Source organism: Pelobates fuscus, chromosome 6 (genome assembly GCF_036172605.1).
Source record: "Pelobates fuscus isolate aPelFus1 chromosome 6, aPelFus1.pri, whole genome shotgun sequence".
NCBI classification, from domain to species: Eukaryota; Metazoa; Chordata; class Amphibia; order Anura; family Pelobatidae; genus Pelobates; species Pelobates fuscus.
This window is the reverse complement of record NC_086322.1, coordinates 231,054,998-231,073,071: the sequence shown is the minus strand read 5'-3', so window position 1 is coordinate 231,073,071 and position 18,074 is coordinate 231,054,998. Positions and strand designations below refer to the sequence as shown.

At 42.7% G+C, this 18,074-nt stretch overlaps 1 protein-coding gene across 10 annotated transcripts in view; it reads right to left on the bottom strand.

Annotated features, from left to right (window-relative positions):
* Nucleotides 1-13,012, bottom strand: part of SRCIN1 (SRC kinase signaling inhibitor 1) — a 506,902-nt gene extending 493,890 nt beyond the window's left edge. For all 10 annotated transcript variants that reach the window (XM_063458818.1, XM_063458825.1, XM_063458827.1 and 7 more), the window contains exon 1: nucleotides 12,804-13,012. In XM_063458818.1, coding sequence (XP_063314888.1) covers nucleotides 12,804-12,825 — 22 coding nt within the window. In that variant the 5' untranslated portion in view covers nucleotides 12,826-13,012. The remainder of the gene's footprint in view (nucleotides 1-12,803) is intronic.
* Nucleotides 13,013-18,074: the final 5,062 nt, after the last annotated feature.

The following is an 18,074-nucleotide window of genomic DNA, read 5'->3' as shown; positions in this document are numbered from 1 at the left end:
AATAATCAGGGCTGCACAACTTGCAGAGATTGCTCTCTAATAACAGCTATGCAATCCCAAATTACAGAGTCTGAATATGCTTTTTACATGTCTGCAACAGGAAAGATTTGATTATGGTGCAGAAAACGCAAACAACAAGATTAGAAAATGAAATGGTTCTGTTTATATGGCCCAGTGCTACCTGCTAACTAATCAGAAAGAGTCATTTGCAAGAAGATTAAAAAATGTAGTCATCTTGTCAAGTCACAGTTTTATATCAGTAATCACCACAGTTATATGCAGATCTAGAACTTCTGAATTATATCATTTGTCCTACAGCTTGTCGGTGTTGAAATGCAGATCCCCAGATGTTTTTGGACTACATATCTCATAATGTCAATATGCCAGTAGCTGTCATAGGATTATGGGAGTTGTTATCCACCAGTACCTGGAGGACCACAGTAAAAACTTGTGATATAGCCGACGATTAAGTTGCTTAAGGGGAAACATGACTACCATAAACTTCACAAAACATTTTACGTATTATTATTTAATAGACAAAGAAGTCGTGTGCACACACAGTAAATTTAAGATGTGCACACAGATCTTGCAGCAGGGGTATCTACACATTAATGGGGCCACTTTAAAAACCATAACCACCATAGCTTATTGTAGTGGTTATGTAACTGAAAGTTTATATGAAGCGACCAATTACACTGTAGCCACACTGATCATGTGGAAATTATACCTCCATGTTAATTGTGTATGCTGCCTCAGTTTTAAGATAGGGTTAGGAGTATGACAGCATTCCTACTTTGGAAGGAACCCTAGGATGACTACAAAAGCTGTGGTCTCTATGACTTAAGTATAGGCACCATAGCTCATTGAAGTGGTGTCCCAGGCCCCTTAACCCTGCAACTGTAATTATTGGGTTAACTCTACCTCTAGTGGCTGGGACCTCCGCATGGATAGGTAACCTAACTGACACTGGACGTCCTCATGTTTTCCAGGAGGACATCCAGTGTCAGCTTAAAACCCTATAGGAAAGCATTATACAATGCATTCCTAGGGGGGAGTCCTAATACGAGTGTGTCTCTGGCAACATTAGGTCCCCACTGCCGGCTGAGTCCCTCCGCGCTGGAATCAGGTAAATGATAAAGGGATTTTTAACCCCTTCAGCACCACGAGGGAGAGATGCAAGGGAGGTGGGCACCATAGGGAGCTATACTTGTTTTCCTAGCACTATAGTTTCCCTTTTAATGCAAAATAACATACTTCTGGTTAGTGGATATTTACTAAATACATAGCTCAACATTCTTTCTACTCTCACTGTACAGTGTTACAAAAACAAAGGTTTGTTCACACACCATATACCTTGAGAAAATAGACCATGTTGTAGTGTTTCAGGTGCTGGCATAAAAACTTATAATAGCCTATGTTGAGGTGTATTTGGTAACCACAGAAACCACTTACTGATTTAGAGAATCTAATCAAGGAACTTCAATATCAGTGAGATTACAAAACTATGCCATTTCTTGGTAAAATAGTCTTGGGAATACAGTTTTAGATATCAATGTAGCAATTCTCAAAATGACACTACAAATATATTAAAGAACAAAAATGACAACTTTGCACAGCAGACATTGCACATTTTGTTCCAATAACATTTTGACACATCCCCATTGAGACAAATATCAAGATGTATTATGATAGCATATCTCCAAGCAGATCCCAAGACTTGCATCAGTTACGACCCTGTTGCACAGTGGAATCATGTTGTTTGTATATATTTGCTGACGGAGAAAAGAAAGAACAGTCTGATGCTAGGACAGTTCCTTACCATCAGTCACTGAGCCGCAGACTCACTGTGAATGACAGAAATCCCATATCTTGTAGATTTAGACAGGATTAAGATAGTGTTGGAGGCTTTACAGAAGGCTAGAAGAGAAGACTTGAAAGATTCACACAATATTTTCTATCAGTTTATCTTTAATGAAAAAGTACCACTGGCAAAAAATAAAAATAAAATAAAAATAAAAATATTGGGGGCCCAGGTTCCATTTTTGTCAGCAACTACAAATGGAAAAATAAAGACCGCTACATATGTTAATTTCTTATAGTTAAAAAGGAGCCTACAATCACTTTCCAGTAGATTAAAGTTAGTAAGGATTGTGGTAAGGAGAGGCCTTCGTGTGTCCTCACCTGGAAATATGGTCCTGTCTTCTCAGAGTTTGTCATATGACAATTCCCATTCCCAGGTAATTAAGATTACAGGCAATGGAAAGAAACCAAGACATCTTTCCTCTAGAATGGTAAAAATAGCTACAGTATATGGCTGGTCTACTGAGATGCATGGCAGAACCTCAAGCAAGATTTATCTCACTTGTGCTTGAACGGATAAAATGTTTCCACGATTAAAGACTGGTCTCATTGATAGTCTAGATCGAAAATTCCAGACAGTCTCCCTCATCATTTAAAAAAAATAAAAAATAAAAATTATTAAAGTGCCATCCTAAGTGAGGCGTAGAATTGCTGATGGAGGAATAAATAATAATAATAATAACAACAAAGTATTTAACCAGGAAAGGTACATTCAAATTACTCTGGTTTTCAAGTACGTCCTGGGGATGTTACCTTAGCCCAACATCCAGGGGTTGTTACCAGGCCCGGACTGGCCATCGGGCACACTGGGCAAATGCCCTTTGGGCCGCAGCGGCCACGGGCCGAGGCCGGCAGGGGAAAGTCCCAGGACCTCCCCTGCCGGTCTATGCAGGGCCGGCACTATCCTAGCGCCGGCCCCGATAAATTCCATGACGGGCTGGTGGGGAGATCGAAGCTCTCCCTCACCGGCCCATTTAAATAGACCTGCAGCTGGGAGCTGTAGTCTGGGAGGGAGAGGACCCGGCGGAGCTCTATCTTGCAGCTCCACCGGGCTCCTCTCGCGAGATCCGGAACGTTGCCATGGCATCCTGGTATCCATTTATAGAGACACCAGAGACAAGTTGCAAGGAAACACAGTGCAAGCATGTTATTAAATTTGCTTGCACTGTGCAGAACAAATACAGGGCTTTTTTCTCATGCTAGAGCTCTTTAGCAGAGCTCTGTGCATGGTCTGCCCTGGCCTGCACTTTGAGAGGGGACGTGTTTGTTGTTAGTGATGACAAAACACACCCTCTCTGCCCTCTTCTTAGTGGGCCGCTGTGATAGAAAAATGCCCGGGCCTACATTTTTATCCCAGTCCGGTCCTGGTTGTTACTAAATCACTTTTTTCATAAAGCTATTCACTAATTACCTGCAGTGTTTTATGGGTTGATCTCTGTAAACCAGAATGAGAGCCTGCTGATGGCAGCAAAAGATAGGAAGGAGAGTTTTCTTTTATTTCTTTAAAGGGGGACACCTGCCATCAAGATATTTCAACAACCAAAAACCAAAGTGTTAAAGTACTTTTTTTGGTTAAATGGACACTATAGTCTGGGTGCAGTGTCCATGTCCTACTTGGTCCTGCATTGTAAATCTGTTTTTGAGTTTTTAAGGAAATTTGAGAAATTACAATAATTACATTGCAGGACTGAGACTGGCTCTAGTGATTGTCAATCAGACAGCCACTAGTGTCTCTTCCTGGTTGCTAACAGACTTTTGTTCTCCATGAGGACATCCAGCGTCAGTTAAATCCGCATAGGAAAACACTGAGGCAATGCTTTCCTATTTGGAGGGCCTAATTTGCCGCACATGTGCATTAGCCCCCCTGTCGGATGACATCGGAGGAGTTGGAGCACTTACCCAGCGCTGAGGGATATTGGTGCGAGAACCAGCTAAGTTACTAAAGTTTTGTTGTTTTTTCAACACTTTGGCTGACCGTCAGAGGGGTGTGTGAGGGAGGGGACCAGTGGGCTCTATAGTGTTAGGAATATATATTTGTTTTCCTTACACTATAGCAGTGGTTCCCAAATAGTGATTATGAATGCGTGTGAGTACGAGCGTATGTATGAGTGTGTGTGTGTGTGTGTGTGAGTATTTATGAGTGTGTGTATGAGTATGAATGTTTGTATGTATGTATGTATGTATGTATGAGTGTGTGTGTATGAGTGCGTGTATATGTGTGTGAGTATGAGTGTGTGTGTCAGGGTGTGCATCTGTGTGTGTGTGTGTATATATATATATATAAATATATATATATATATATATATATATATATATGTATATATGTCAGTGTGCTTCGGTGTATGTGCATCTGTGTGTCAGGGTGCATGTGTCAATGTTTGTGTGTGTCAGGGTGCATGTATGTATATGTTGGAGTGTATCTATGTGTGTGTATGTATGTGTCAGTGTCTATATGAATTTGTGTGTATGTTTCAGTGTATTTATGTGCATGAATATCTGTGTAAGTATCTATGTATGTCAAACACCAGCACAGCATACAAGCACATTCCTGCAATCAAACACAAATATTACATACAAACACACCCCTGCATTCAAACTAATTTAAAAAAGTGTATATATATATATATATATATATATATACATATTATATATATACACACATACACACACACACACATATATACACACACACAAACACTTCACACAAATGTACATCTGCATTTAAAAGTGAACATTCAGACACACCCCTGCAATCAAACGCAATCATTACATACAAACACACCCCTGTATTAAAACACAATAACTGTGGACTAATATCGGCCAGCAGAGCAGCACACCAGACGTGTTTATTTGGAGCTCCTGCTTCACGAATACAAAACCGACCCAAAAGCCACGAAAAAGCCGAACCGAGACCCGAAAAGCAAACAGCAACAAACACCAAACCCCCTGCAGAGATATGGGGAAAAAAAATAAGAAAATCACCCGCCCAGAGAGCTCCCACCAGCCCGACATTAGGCGCTCCTTTACAAGGCCGCAACCAGCTATGCAGGCCAAAATGGCGCCGAGCAGACCCCATAGCGACAGTGATTCCGATTCCTCGGTGGAGAGGGAGGAATCCCAGGCCGCAACCCCGACACCCGCGTTATACGGGTCGGAGACCTCGGACTCTGATGACTCACCCTCCACTAAAGGTGACATCAAGAAGCTCCTCATCGATCTCCGAGAGATGTGGAAATCTGACCTGGCCGGCGTAAAGACGGAGGTCGCTGGACTGAAAGGGCGCCTGGACGCAATTGAAACCCGAGAGGGTAACAGAGACAACTCCCTGACGGACACCAAAAGACAGGTAGAGGCACTGACACTTCAGCTGCAGGGGCTCAAGCGCACGGTTACAATGATGGACACACGCCATCGTAAACGGAATGTCCGCATACGCGGAGCCCCTGAGGATATAGACTCTGAGGCCCTACTGGATTACACAAACCAAGTGGCAGCGGCTATGGGAGCAAAACCTGATGGAGACACAAGGCCGATAACGGCCGCGTTTCGAATCCGGAAATCCCCGACCGCCCCAGCGGATGCCTCAAGAGATATAATAGCCGTTACCCGAAACGTCGCAGTTAAAACGGCGATGATGGCCTACTCCAGGAAAACCCCCACCGTTACCGTGGACAACCACCAAGTAAGAGTCTTCGCAGACATCCCATTTACTACACTGCTCGAGCGGAGGAAACTCTCGCCGATCACCCAACAACTGCGAGACAAGGGAATCCGGTACCGGTGGGGCGCAACAGGCACATTGGTGGTCCCACAAAAGGACTCAATACTCACGTTGTCTGCAGACGAAGACCCGGCAGGATTTCTCCAGACCCTCCAGTTACAGCAGCAGACACCCATGGATGGGGAATCAGAGAACCGGGAGGACAAGAACCGAGGAAGCGTCGGCAAGGCTGAGAGGAAAAGGAGCAAACAGCACTCATACAACCCCCCACAGACCTAAACGAGCAGGGAACTTATGACTCCTACCGCAAACCAGCTGCACGGCTGCAAAAGACCTATGGGGAATTTAAGGCAATGACAGCAGATAGAGACTCTGAGCCAGGACTTTATACTTTATAGTTTTGCATTCCTTACTTTACAAATTATTATGATTTTCTTTATGATGTTTCCTTTATTTGCATTTTACTTTAATATTATATATACATGGGGCATACAGCTAAGGGAGGGGAGTCTTGGTGCGAAAGGTATAGGCGATTCTTTCTTGGGCATCAGAGACTTCCAGCCTGACCCAATAGGCCACCGCCAGCGGATACATGCACCCATTAGGCTATTATCCCTCGTTAAGATATTTCAATGGGAGTTAGCCAAACGGCACTACTGGATCCAATAAACACTGTACATAGTATCTCATTCCATCTGGAGCCAGGGGCGTATTAGCCGCGAGGCAAACAAGGCATTTGCCTTGGGCGGCATTTTCCAGGGGGCGGCAAAAAACGCCGCCCCCAAATGCCCAGGGCAAATGTCTTGTTAGCCTCGCGGCTAACTGACATGCTGGGCGGTCGGGCGGCGAGGGAGCACTTCCAGAGGTGTGTTTCCCTGGTGGTCCAGTGGCTGCTGGGCGGCACGGCCGGCGAGGGAGCACTTCCTCTGAGCTCTCTGCTCAGCTCCCTCGCGCGCCGCCCGCAGAGTGAGGCTGGAAGGCGGAGCCGGAATATGACGTCATATTCCGGCTCCCAGCCTCACTCTGCGGGCGGCGCGCGAGGGAGCTGAGCAGAGAGCTCAGAGGAAGTGCTCCCTCGCCGGCCGCGCCGCCCAGCAGCCACTGGACCACCAGGGAAACACACCTCTGCAGAGACACCCCCCCCCAGCATTCCCAAAGGTAAGGAGGCTGGGGGGGGTGTTTAAATAAATTAAAATTTTTTTTTTAATGTGGGTGAGTCTGTGAGAGTGAGTCTGTGAGTCTGAGTGTGAGAGTGAGAGTGAGTCTGTGAGTGTGAGAGTGAGTCTGTGAGTGTGAGTCTGTGAGAGTGAGTCTGTGAGAGTGAGTCTGTGAGAGTGAGTCTGTGAGTGTGAGAGTGAGTCTGCGAGAGTGAGTCTGTGAGTGTCTGAGTCTGTGAGTGTCTGAGTCTGTGAGTGTCTGAGTCTGTGAGAGTGAGTCTGTGAGAGTGAGTCTGTGAGAGTGAGTCTGCGAGAGTGAGTCTGCGAGAGTGAGTCTGCGAGAGTGAGTCTGTGACTGTGAGAGTGTCTGTGACTGTGAGAGTGTCTGTGACTGTGAGAGTGTCTGTGACTGTGAGAGTGTCTGTGACTGTGAGAGTGTCTGTGACTGTGAGAGTGTCTGTGACTGTGAGAGTGTCTGTGACTGTGAGAGTGTCTGTGACTGTGAGAGTGTCTGTGACTGTGAGAGTGTCTGTGACTGTGAGAGTGTCTGTGACTGTGAGAGTGTCTGTTAGTCTGTGAGTGTGTGTGTCTGCTAGTGAGTGAGTGTGTGTGAGTGTGTCTGTTAGTGTGTGTATCTGTCAGTGAATGTGTGTGTATTTAGAATGCGGGGCGGGGGGAAGGGTTGGGTGGGGTGGCGCGGGGGGGAGGGGGGCGCCTGATTTTGTCCTGCCTAGGGCAGCACAAAACCAGAATACACCACTGTCTGGAGCACCCCTTTGTAAGATGGCCCGACACTAGAAGCGCTATATTGTCAGTTAACCAGGGGTCATCAGATCAGTGGTAACCCATGATTTATGTCTCCCACCGTGGCTTGGATGCCGCACAATTACCAGACATGCGGACACGTAGACGTAGCTACTTGTATTATGATCCCAATAGTTCCTAGTCTCGCAAACAGATAGGTCCTCAGCACAACCTTTCCCTTGGTTGTACTGGCTACCAAGCTCTTTAATTTTCAGTGAAATGGGCCGGCAGCACCAGGCTGGGGATTCACCATGCATGCCTAACCTGCTAGAATTAAATGATCCGGCACCCGCATAGTACCCGCTACTCATCCTGCTTAGTAAATATGGCCGGGCAGACGGTTTCACTGTATAACGCCTTGATGTCTATGCCTTGCCTGATGTACCTAGACGCGCCACAACAGATACGCCGTATCCGAACAAATTTGCCCCCTTACATATCCTACCCTTTATTAATACTAGATATGCGCAACTAAGAATGTCTCACACCTATTTTCTCGTTATTAATTATTAATTTTTATGTCTAGATAGACTCGCTTCTATGCCAACTTAGTTTTCACTAACCGCCTAAGCAGTATGATATTTGATTGTTTTCCTTACAAAAATGTACAGTTTCTCTTTGAGACATGTAAAACTGGATACTTCTGTCACTAAGCAATGTCATGATTACTGATATCATTTGTATTATTCTGAAACACAACAAAAATAAAGAATTAAAAAAAAACAAAAAACACAATAACTATGTACAAGCACCCCTTTAAACACCAACACTGTACATTACACTATAGCGCCAGTAAACGCCGGAGCACTGTACAGATATACAACCTAGAAATTTTGATTTGGGGTGCCTTGGAAAAATACTAAAATATTAAAGGTGCTTTGAACCTAAAAAAGTTTGGGAACCACTGCACTACAGAATCCCTTTAATAGCCATTTTCATCTGAAAAACGTTTTGATTAGGTTATCTGAATTCTCCCTATGAATGAATAGTATGCTCGCTGTCCCTTGAGTTATTTTGCCTGTAGCACTTTGGCAAATCATACTACAGACCATCATACATATATTTGCTGGGTTTCTAATGAAAGAATCTGCCAGACACTTCAGTTTTCTTCCTGTTTTGAACCAGCATGATAGGCTCATCAAAATGCATTTTCTTTAGATAGAGTTTGCAAAACTAATTTAAAGAAGCACTATAGGGTCAGGAACACAAACATATATTTCTGACACCATATATGCCCCCTGGCCCTCTCTTGCCTCCCTAAATATAATAAAATATTACTTGTATTCAAGCCTGAAGCTGCTGGCTCTGCCCCTGTCTGCCTCAGACCAGCAAGCTGTCTGCTGACATCATCAGAAGTGTTGTTCTGAGCCAATACCAATGCTTCCCCATAGGATTGGCAGAGACTGTGAAGGAGGCAGATCAGGGGCAGAGCCAGCACTCCTCATAGAGATTATTTGAATCAACAAATCTCTATGAGGAAAGTTCAGTGTCTGCATGCAGAGGGAGGAGATACTGATATGGTGTGACGCACACTAGACAAGACTGAGATGGGAAGCAGCTCTAGCAGCCATCTGAGCAGTGGCGAGTGAAGTTATCACTAGGCTATAATGTAAACACTGCATTTTCTCTGAAAAGACAGTGTTTACAGCAAAAAGCCTGAAGTGAATGACTCACTGTAGTTGTTCTGGTGACTATAGTGTCCCTTTAACATTAATTCTTTCTTATCCAAGACAATGTTGCACATTTTATCAACCTTGAATGATGAAAGTCTAAACTGACACTTTCAGGACTCACATCTACAATCCTAAGGTTTGACCACTCACTACAGTTGGAGCAGTCATCAAATAAGCTCCCTCACCAGCATTCAAGTGGACATTACTTTCAATTAGTGCTGACACGTTAAAACAGTATTGCATTCCCCCCAAACTTTGCAACATTGCCCTCAATTTTCGTAACATTCTTTCAGCTTACAAAAACCAACATATAACAAATGCTTCGGTTTTGCTCGATGCAGGTTGTAATATAGTACACTAGAGGTTCATATGGTACATGGATTTCTAACATACATATACTTTACCTTGCAGCAAAGCGAGAAAAGCGTACTTTATAGTGGTATGCCTATTTTAGACATCTTTAAATTGTATCCTTGATCTGTGGGCAACCTACTTGTTTACTTTCAGAATACACCGAGATTTATATATCATGCTAGAAACCTATTCAGTATTTTTTTCCGGTTTTTGTTTACGAAGCCATATGTTGGATGTATGTATCAAACACAAGCAAACACTGCACTGAATGTCCTTACCACCTGAATACAGACGTCGTAGTATCTTCAGCTATTCACCTGCTGGTAATTTGTCAAATACGTTATATAGCTCACTTTACATGCTCCTTCTAATGTGCGCGGTCATAATTGTATTCCAGGTGGTCGGTAAATTATGGCTTGGTCATGGTTTCGGAGACACTACATAACATAACTACTGCGTTAAATTAAACCATGATGTAAAATGTCTATTCTACATAAAGTCACACCAAGGAACTTTTGGTGCAAATGTTCACTGAGCCTGATAAAAAATATTTACTTCACGCAGCGGGCCAGTGTTTCTTAGACTTTCTTCAACATGGATCCCAACTATACCCATGGTATTAGTTTGACAATCCACTTTTGACTTGCAAAATTAGTTTAGTTATAGAATTTAAAGCAATATTAACAGTGATTTTAAAATGGTCATGGAGTCTGTATGTGCGAAATTCCACTGTGAAACACTGCTGGAGGTTAAATTCCACCTCTTTGGGGGTCATCAGACAGCCCAGAACTAGAGTTCCGGTCTGGATTTGATCAATTCTGTGCAAATGTTTTTAAGCGCAAAGAGCGGTCAGCGGATGTCCAATGCCTGTCGCAAATGTAGTGATACAAAATAATGTCTCAGGGCCCCAAATTTGCATTTTGACCCAGGGAAATCAATACTCTACACAGTAGACGACCCTTTGCACATATTGCACTAAAAATAAGTTTAACCCCTTAAGGACACATGACATGTGTGACATGTCATAATTCCCTTTTATTCCAGAAGTTTGGTCCTTAAGGGGTTAAAAAATAATAAAATAAAATAATACTACTATTTAAAAAGGGGAGCGAAAAAAAAATACTAACCAGTAAAAGTTCTCCTCTACAGGCGTTGCTGGTTGAAGTTTCCCTTATTGGTGGCAACAAGGAAATCAATGGACATTTGCAAACATTTGGGTTTTATAGATATTATTGCAAAAACCTCATTATCTGCTAATCTGTAGCTAATTAAATGTGAATACATGGAAAGCTTCAACAAAATGTAACTTATTTAACTCTGCATCTCTCTCTCCAACCTAATTTATGATGTAGCAATGCAATTGAGACTAATTTAGTGTTGAGCAGTGTGAGCAATGATAAATAGGAGTGGGCTTGACTGCTCATCTATGTTCCAGTAGACAAATTCAATGTGCTGTTCAAGCAGGAGATCTAACAGCTGGAGGATCAATGTAGGAAGTAAATGAATCGGTGTAAAATGTGTGGCCCTGAGTGAAGATTTGTTTATTCCCCTGAGTTTAAAATTAAAACTTTCAGCTATTTAGTACCAAAATAAAGCACAGTAAAGGTTTCTGGTTTCAAAAAAACTCTCAGAGGTCCTTCAGCATTATATATACTTATTGTATGCATACAGATGTGTATGTAATCCTGTTTACTAGTGAACTATCACCGCAATGTGTGTTATATATATATATATATATATATATATATATATATATACACACACACACATTTATATAACAAATATACATATTTACATACATACACACCCCTCGATATTTTATTCTTATAAAGTATCTATAGGATGTGATACCATTTACTAATGATTGTTGGTATTTATATTGAGGATTATATATCTCTGCAGTCTCAAAAATAGAATATATTGATAGGTCACCTGTAAGGGATTCTATAACGGATCTTTACACAACAATACCATTGACATAAGAGTTTATATATATATTATAACTTGTAAAAAAAGGGCTCCACTTGCTGCTGCATGACTTTCCCAAAATAATTAAGGTACACAAGGGAGATACAGGCACAGTAGGCCTGTACAGCACAACATTCTGTATTAATAGTATATATGCAGAGATCGACAATGGTGTACATGAATAAACATGTAGACAATGGTGGGAAGTTTTTTTTTTTCTTCTTCAAGGTGACACTGAAGTGGGTCACACAATACAGATAAGATTATGGCGATAGAAATATTTCACTTCTGCAGAGAACCTCCATCTCTGCAAGAAAACCTCACTCCATCCCAACGTTCCCTACACAAAACATTTAACGGAGACCCGTTGTTTTTTTTTTTGTTTTTTTTTAAACAGAAAATGGCAAAAACCTTTATTATTCCCTACCTCTCCAGAAATATTTAGATTCTTACTTGTTGTGGATATAAAGGTTCCAAGACATCCAAATTCCCAAAACGTAATATACAACAAACATTAATACCACCAACGGCATAATAACATAATCAATTCACTCCCAACCTCAAAACACACAATGCATGTCTGAAGACAATAAAATGTTACTGTTATTCTGTATCTAGCCGTCACAGAAGGCCAAAGACTGCAATAATCTTGTATATCTGACTTGCACAGATAATTTTTTTTGTGAAAACAAAATACACACTCCAGTGTTTTAAACACCCTCTTCAAAACCAATTAATATATACATTTTATAAAATAATTGATCGCACATCTTAAACCAATGCACACTGTCTTGTAGCTCGGGTTTCTTAGTTACAACAAAACCATGAGAATACAAAACATTCTCATTCACAAATATTAATGTCAAAACATATATATTCTTATTTAATCTGTGTGCAGTTTCCAGGGCAGGGAGCAGTGTGGTCCCTTGAGTCATGAAAACCTTGTTTTCACCACATGCTGCTGGGAGCTGCCTTTCGCATCTCGCTTTTGCTACAATCCCCTTTGTGAGAGAGTAGCTGCATCTTCTAAACAACTCCATCCTGCCCTAATCTATTATTGTTCTCAATGCCGCTCTCCTCCTGGTCCTCTGTAAACGTTCTGGCTGCCTGGAAACAGCTCAGCATCTTCTCTTCGCCTGGATTTAACATGCAGCGTCTGCTGCATCACAAACCCCACTTTCGCACCTCTATTACCCATCTGCTTAACACACAAATAAAGAGATACCTGCTACTTAAGAATGGATGCACAATTTGGGGGTGACATGCCTTGAGAAGGTGTGTTTCCCATGTTCTTTTCTTTCTTCTCTTTTAAGCTCTTCTTCCGCGTCGATCAGGCCCAGCCAAGCATTGAGGTGGGAGGTGTGTGGATGCAGGAGAGGGAGATTCAGACACAGGGAGAGAGGGAGTGAGAGAGAAAGAGAGTGAGAGAAGGAGAGGGTGTGCAGTTGTGTGATGTGCAAAGGACCAAACAGGAAGAGCTCAGTCTCTCATGATACATTAATGGGCAGCGATCACGCTTTCTTCTTTCTTTCTTAAAGGGTCCAACATTGAGTAATAGATGTCTCGAATAACACCGGGAGATTATTACAGGAATAAGAAGCAGTGGATTTGTCACAAGCAGGGTAGTGGGGGAAGGGACTGAGAAATCAAGTGTCATTCATAAACATGACATGAACGTATCAGGTCCCTGGAATTCCCTGTAGAAACTACCTCCCACTTTCATTAAACAATTATGAACTAAGACTGGCTTGTAAACCAATATTGATTGGATTTTGGGAAGAGAAAAACATGGACCACTGCATACAGAGCCTCTTCAATGTTTTTTTAGGCCTGTACAATGCATGTTCTTGATGACATACAAACACACATGCATACACACTCACACACATATATATATATATATATATATATATATATCCAAATAAACAGAGAGCACTCCAGGGTCTTTATAACATAGTTAAAATATACCTTTTAATTCATCAAAAAATGATAAAATAATATCAACGTTTCGGCTCACATCTGGAGCCTTCTTCAGGATGACAAATATGAAGAAGGCTCCAGATGTGAGACGAAACGTTGATATTATTTTATCATTTTTTGATGAATTAAAAGTTATATGTTATATATTATAAAGACCCTGGAGTGCTCTCCGTTTATTTGGATTTCTACTAATTTTGCTGGATCAGCACCGGGCAATAGCAGCAGTTTTCACCAGGAGTGCAAGCATATTGGATAATATATATATATATTACGCATACTATGTTGGGAAATGTATATTTATTCAGTACTTAATTATAGAAACACAGAGAAAAAAATCCCTACAAGCTAGAAAATATTCTTACTTTGTGAGTGGTGCAGTAGCCATATCTGAATGTTATAAGCTACCGTATATACTCGAGTATAAGCCGACCCGAATATAAGCCGAGGCCCCTAATTTTACCCAAAAAAACTGGGAAAACTTATTGACTCGAGTATAAGACTAGGGTGGGAAATGCAACAGCTACTGGTAAATTTCTAAATAAAATTAGATCCTAAAAAAATATATTAATTGAATATTTATTTACAGTGTGTGTATAATGAATGCAATGAGTGTGTATGAGTGCAGCGTGTGTGTATGAGTGCAGCGTGTGTGTATGAGTGCAGCGTGTGTGTATGAGTGCAGCGTGTGTGTATGAATGCAGCGTGTGTGTATGAATGCAGCGTGTGTGTATGAATGCAGCGTGTGTGTATGAATGCAGTGTGTGTGTATGAATGCAGTGTGTGTGTATGAATGCAGTGTGTGTGTATGAGTGCAGTGTGTGTATGAGTGCAGTGTGTGTATGAGTGCAGTGTGTGTATGAGTGCAGTGTGTGTATGAGTGCAGTGTGTGTGTGTATGAGTGCAGTGTGTGTGTGTATGAGTGCAGTGTGTGTATGAGTGCAGTGTGTATGTATGAGTGCAGTGTGTATGTATGAGTGCAGTGTGTATGTATGAGTGCAGTGTGTATGTATGAGTGCAGTGTGTATGTATGAGTGCAGTGTGTATGTATGAGTGCAGTGTGTGTGTATGAATGCACTATGTATGTATGAGTGCAGTGCGTGTATGAGTGCAGTGTGTGTGTGTGTGTGTGTGTTGCAGAGCCTTGGTGGGGGGTGGGCAATTTTTTTTTAATTTTTTTTATTATTATTATTTATAATTATTTTTTATTTAATTTCATTATTATTATTTTTTATTATTATTTTATTTAATTATTATTATTATTAATATATATTTTTTTCGTCCCCCCTCCCTGCTTGATATATGGCAGGGAGGGGGGCTCTCCTTCCCTGGTGGTCCAGCATTGGCAGTTCATTGGGGGGGGGGGGGCTGTGGGGGCTGTCAGAGCTGTAACTTACCTCTCCTGCAGCTCCTGTCAGCTCCCTTCTCCTCCGCGCCGTCCGTTCAGCTCTTCTGTCAGCTCCCACTCTAAGTCTCGCGAGAGCCGCGGCTCTCGCGAGACTTACACTGGGAGCTGACCGAGGTGCTGAACGGACGGCGCGGAGGAGGAGGGAGCTGACTGGAGCTGCAGGAGAGGTAAGTTACAGCTCTGACAGCCCCCACAGCCCCCAGTCTGTATTATGGCAATGCAAATTGCCATAATACAGACTATTGACTCGAGTATAAGCCGAGTTGGGGTTTTTCAGCACAAAAAATGTGCTGAAAAACTCGGCTTATACTCGATTATATACGGTAAACTATAGGGTTGAGCCATTCTGTTTTCCTTCATACATGAAGAGGCAGAATGTTCTATTCATATAGCATTTTAACATACATTCATGCTAGGATTTCACACAATGAAATATCCAACTTAATGCAGATTTATGCTTTGCAAAATAAATTGATCCTCATTCTGTCTATACGTGCTTGTGGTTTTTTTTCCTAACGGTCTAGAACAGGGGTAGGCAACCTACGGCACTAGTGCCGTGCACGGCACTCGAGGTGTCTTTGCACGGCACTCAAGGCTGCCAGAGCCAAACAGGCTCTGGCCTATCAGGAGTCCCAGTAAAACTTCAGATATCTGCTAATCCGAAAAGGTGGTGAAGGACAATCCTCAGTTTATGCATTGCAGCACATAGAGGAAGTGACCTCAGATCACCTCCTCCCAGCACTTGTGAATGGGAATCCACACTGTAGTAGAGCAGCTCGCAGTTGCTGTTGCAGCTCCTGTCCTTGACATGTACCTGGCCGGCCTAGTCTCCACTGGAAGCCACCCACACTGCTAGATATACACAGAAATGCAGAATAACCCTCCCCTCATACAAATAATACGTACAGCCCACACACAAACATACACACAATCCGCACAAACGAAACACCACTAACAATCCACATACATGCACACAACCCCACATGCAATACCCCAAACAGCCCCCACACACTACCAAACACACACTGTGACATATCCATCCCCACTCACACAATTCCACAAGCAGCCCCCATACACAGCCCGCATTTATATGTATCATGCACAATACCATAAACTACTCATGAACATATACAATATAATAGCTCATATACGCAGGGCCGTCTTTAACGCGGGGCAAACTGGCCAGCTGCTCCGTGAGCTCTGCTGGCCTCAACTATTTCTAACCCTCTGGCCGGTAATCCGCACACTAAGGAGGCCCACCGGGTGGCTCATGCACAAAGGACCACCCGGTGGGCTTCTGTCAGCAGGGGCCCGGTTGCACGCTGAGGCACTTTAACAGCGCAAGCAGGCCCTTTGCTTTTCGGCAGCAGGCTGGGAGGAAGTGACGGCCACGCATCACTTCCTCCCACAAAGAGAGGAGCGCGCAGGAAAGAAGAGTAGGCAGATTGGAGGGGGGCTGGCCAAGAGCGCTAGACCCCAACTCCCAACACCTTCAGCCACCAGCAGGAAAGGTAGGAAACTGGAGGGTGGGTTTTAAAGTTTATGTCTGTGTCAGTATGTCTGTCAGTGTGTGTGTGTCATCTGTGTGTGTCATCTGTGTGTGTCAGTATGTTTGTGTGTCAGTATGTTTGTGTGTCAGTATGTGTCAGTATGTCTGTGTGTCAGTATATCTGTGTGTGTGTCCGCATGTGTGTGTGTCAGTATGTGTCAGTATGTATTTGTGTGTGTCAGTATATCTTTGTGCATGTCAGCATGTCTCTGTGTGTGTCAGTATGTCTGTGTGTGTGTGTGTGTGTGTGTGTATCTGTGTGTGGGCAAATTTCAGTGTGTATATATCTGTGTGTGTGTGTATATGTGCATACATCTCAGCATTCACACACTAACACTACACACAAATACACCCCTGCATTCAAATAATAACACTACGTACAAACACATGCTTGCAATCACGCCAGCACCACATACAAACATATTCCATACAAAAACCTGTTTACATTAAAACACACACAAACTGCTTAGTGCTAAATACAGACCTGCAAACATGGGTAAATGATAGAGCCCCAGCTGTCAATGCATTTCTGGAGTTGCACGACAGATGGGGATCTACCCTTTTTAATCACCCAGGCAACAGGGAGACCCCCCAAAATTCTTGCACCTCTCTACTTTAGGTCCGCCACTGCGTTGAGGTGGAGGACGTGATTGCATGCCTGGGGAAGGGGTACAGGGTCCAGGGGGCCCCAAGCAAATGCTTTGCCCAGGGTCCAGTTACTATTAAAGACGGCCCTGCATATACGCACAAATACAACGATACAAAGCAATTACAGTAAAAATAACATAAGCAGAATACGGCAGCATACACACCACAATTAAAAAAAAAAAATAAGACCGGCACGCTACGGGACATCACATTCCTATATCGGCACAGTGCTGCTAAAAGGTTGCCTACCCCTGGTCTAGAACATGATAAGTATAAAAACTCAGAATTCAGACTATGAATATAAAATATAAAATATGAAATAATTTAACGCAGTGTCATCTCTAGAAAAAGGTAAGGGACAAAGGTAACTATATTGAGGCATGAAATTTAGATTGAGAAAACATTTCAGTCCAATATGTAACACAGCAAGTAAGTTGTTAAAGGAACTGTATAGATAAAGACAAAAATGCATCGGAGGTTGACTGGCAGGGAAGGGGTTAAAGGGACACTATAGTCACCTGAACAACTTCAGCTTAATGAGGTTGTTCAGGTAAGAACTATAGCTCCCTGCAGCCTCTCTCATGTAAACACTATATTTTCTGAGAAAATGCAGTGATTACATTGAAAGCTAGGAACACCTCCAGTTGCAGTCACTCAGAGTGAACCAGAGGGACTTCAGAGTTGATTGAGGGATAAAACTCCTCAATCCACTCAGATCTGCTGTCAGCAGAGCACAGGGCAGCACTGTGTCTCCTCCCACTGCATGCAGACACTGAACTTTCCTCAGAGATTCATTGAATTAATTGATCTCTATGAGGAAATGCTGATTGGCCAGGGCTGTGTTTGAATTGTGCTGGCTCTGCCCCTGATCTGCCTCTTTGTTAGTCTCAGACAATCCTATGGGAAAGCACTGTGATTGGATCAGGCTACCACTTCTGATGATGTCAGAAGACTT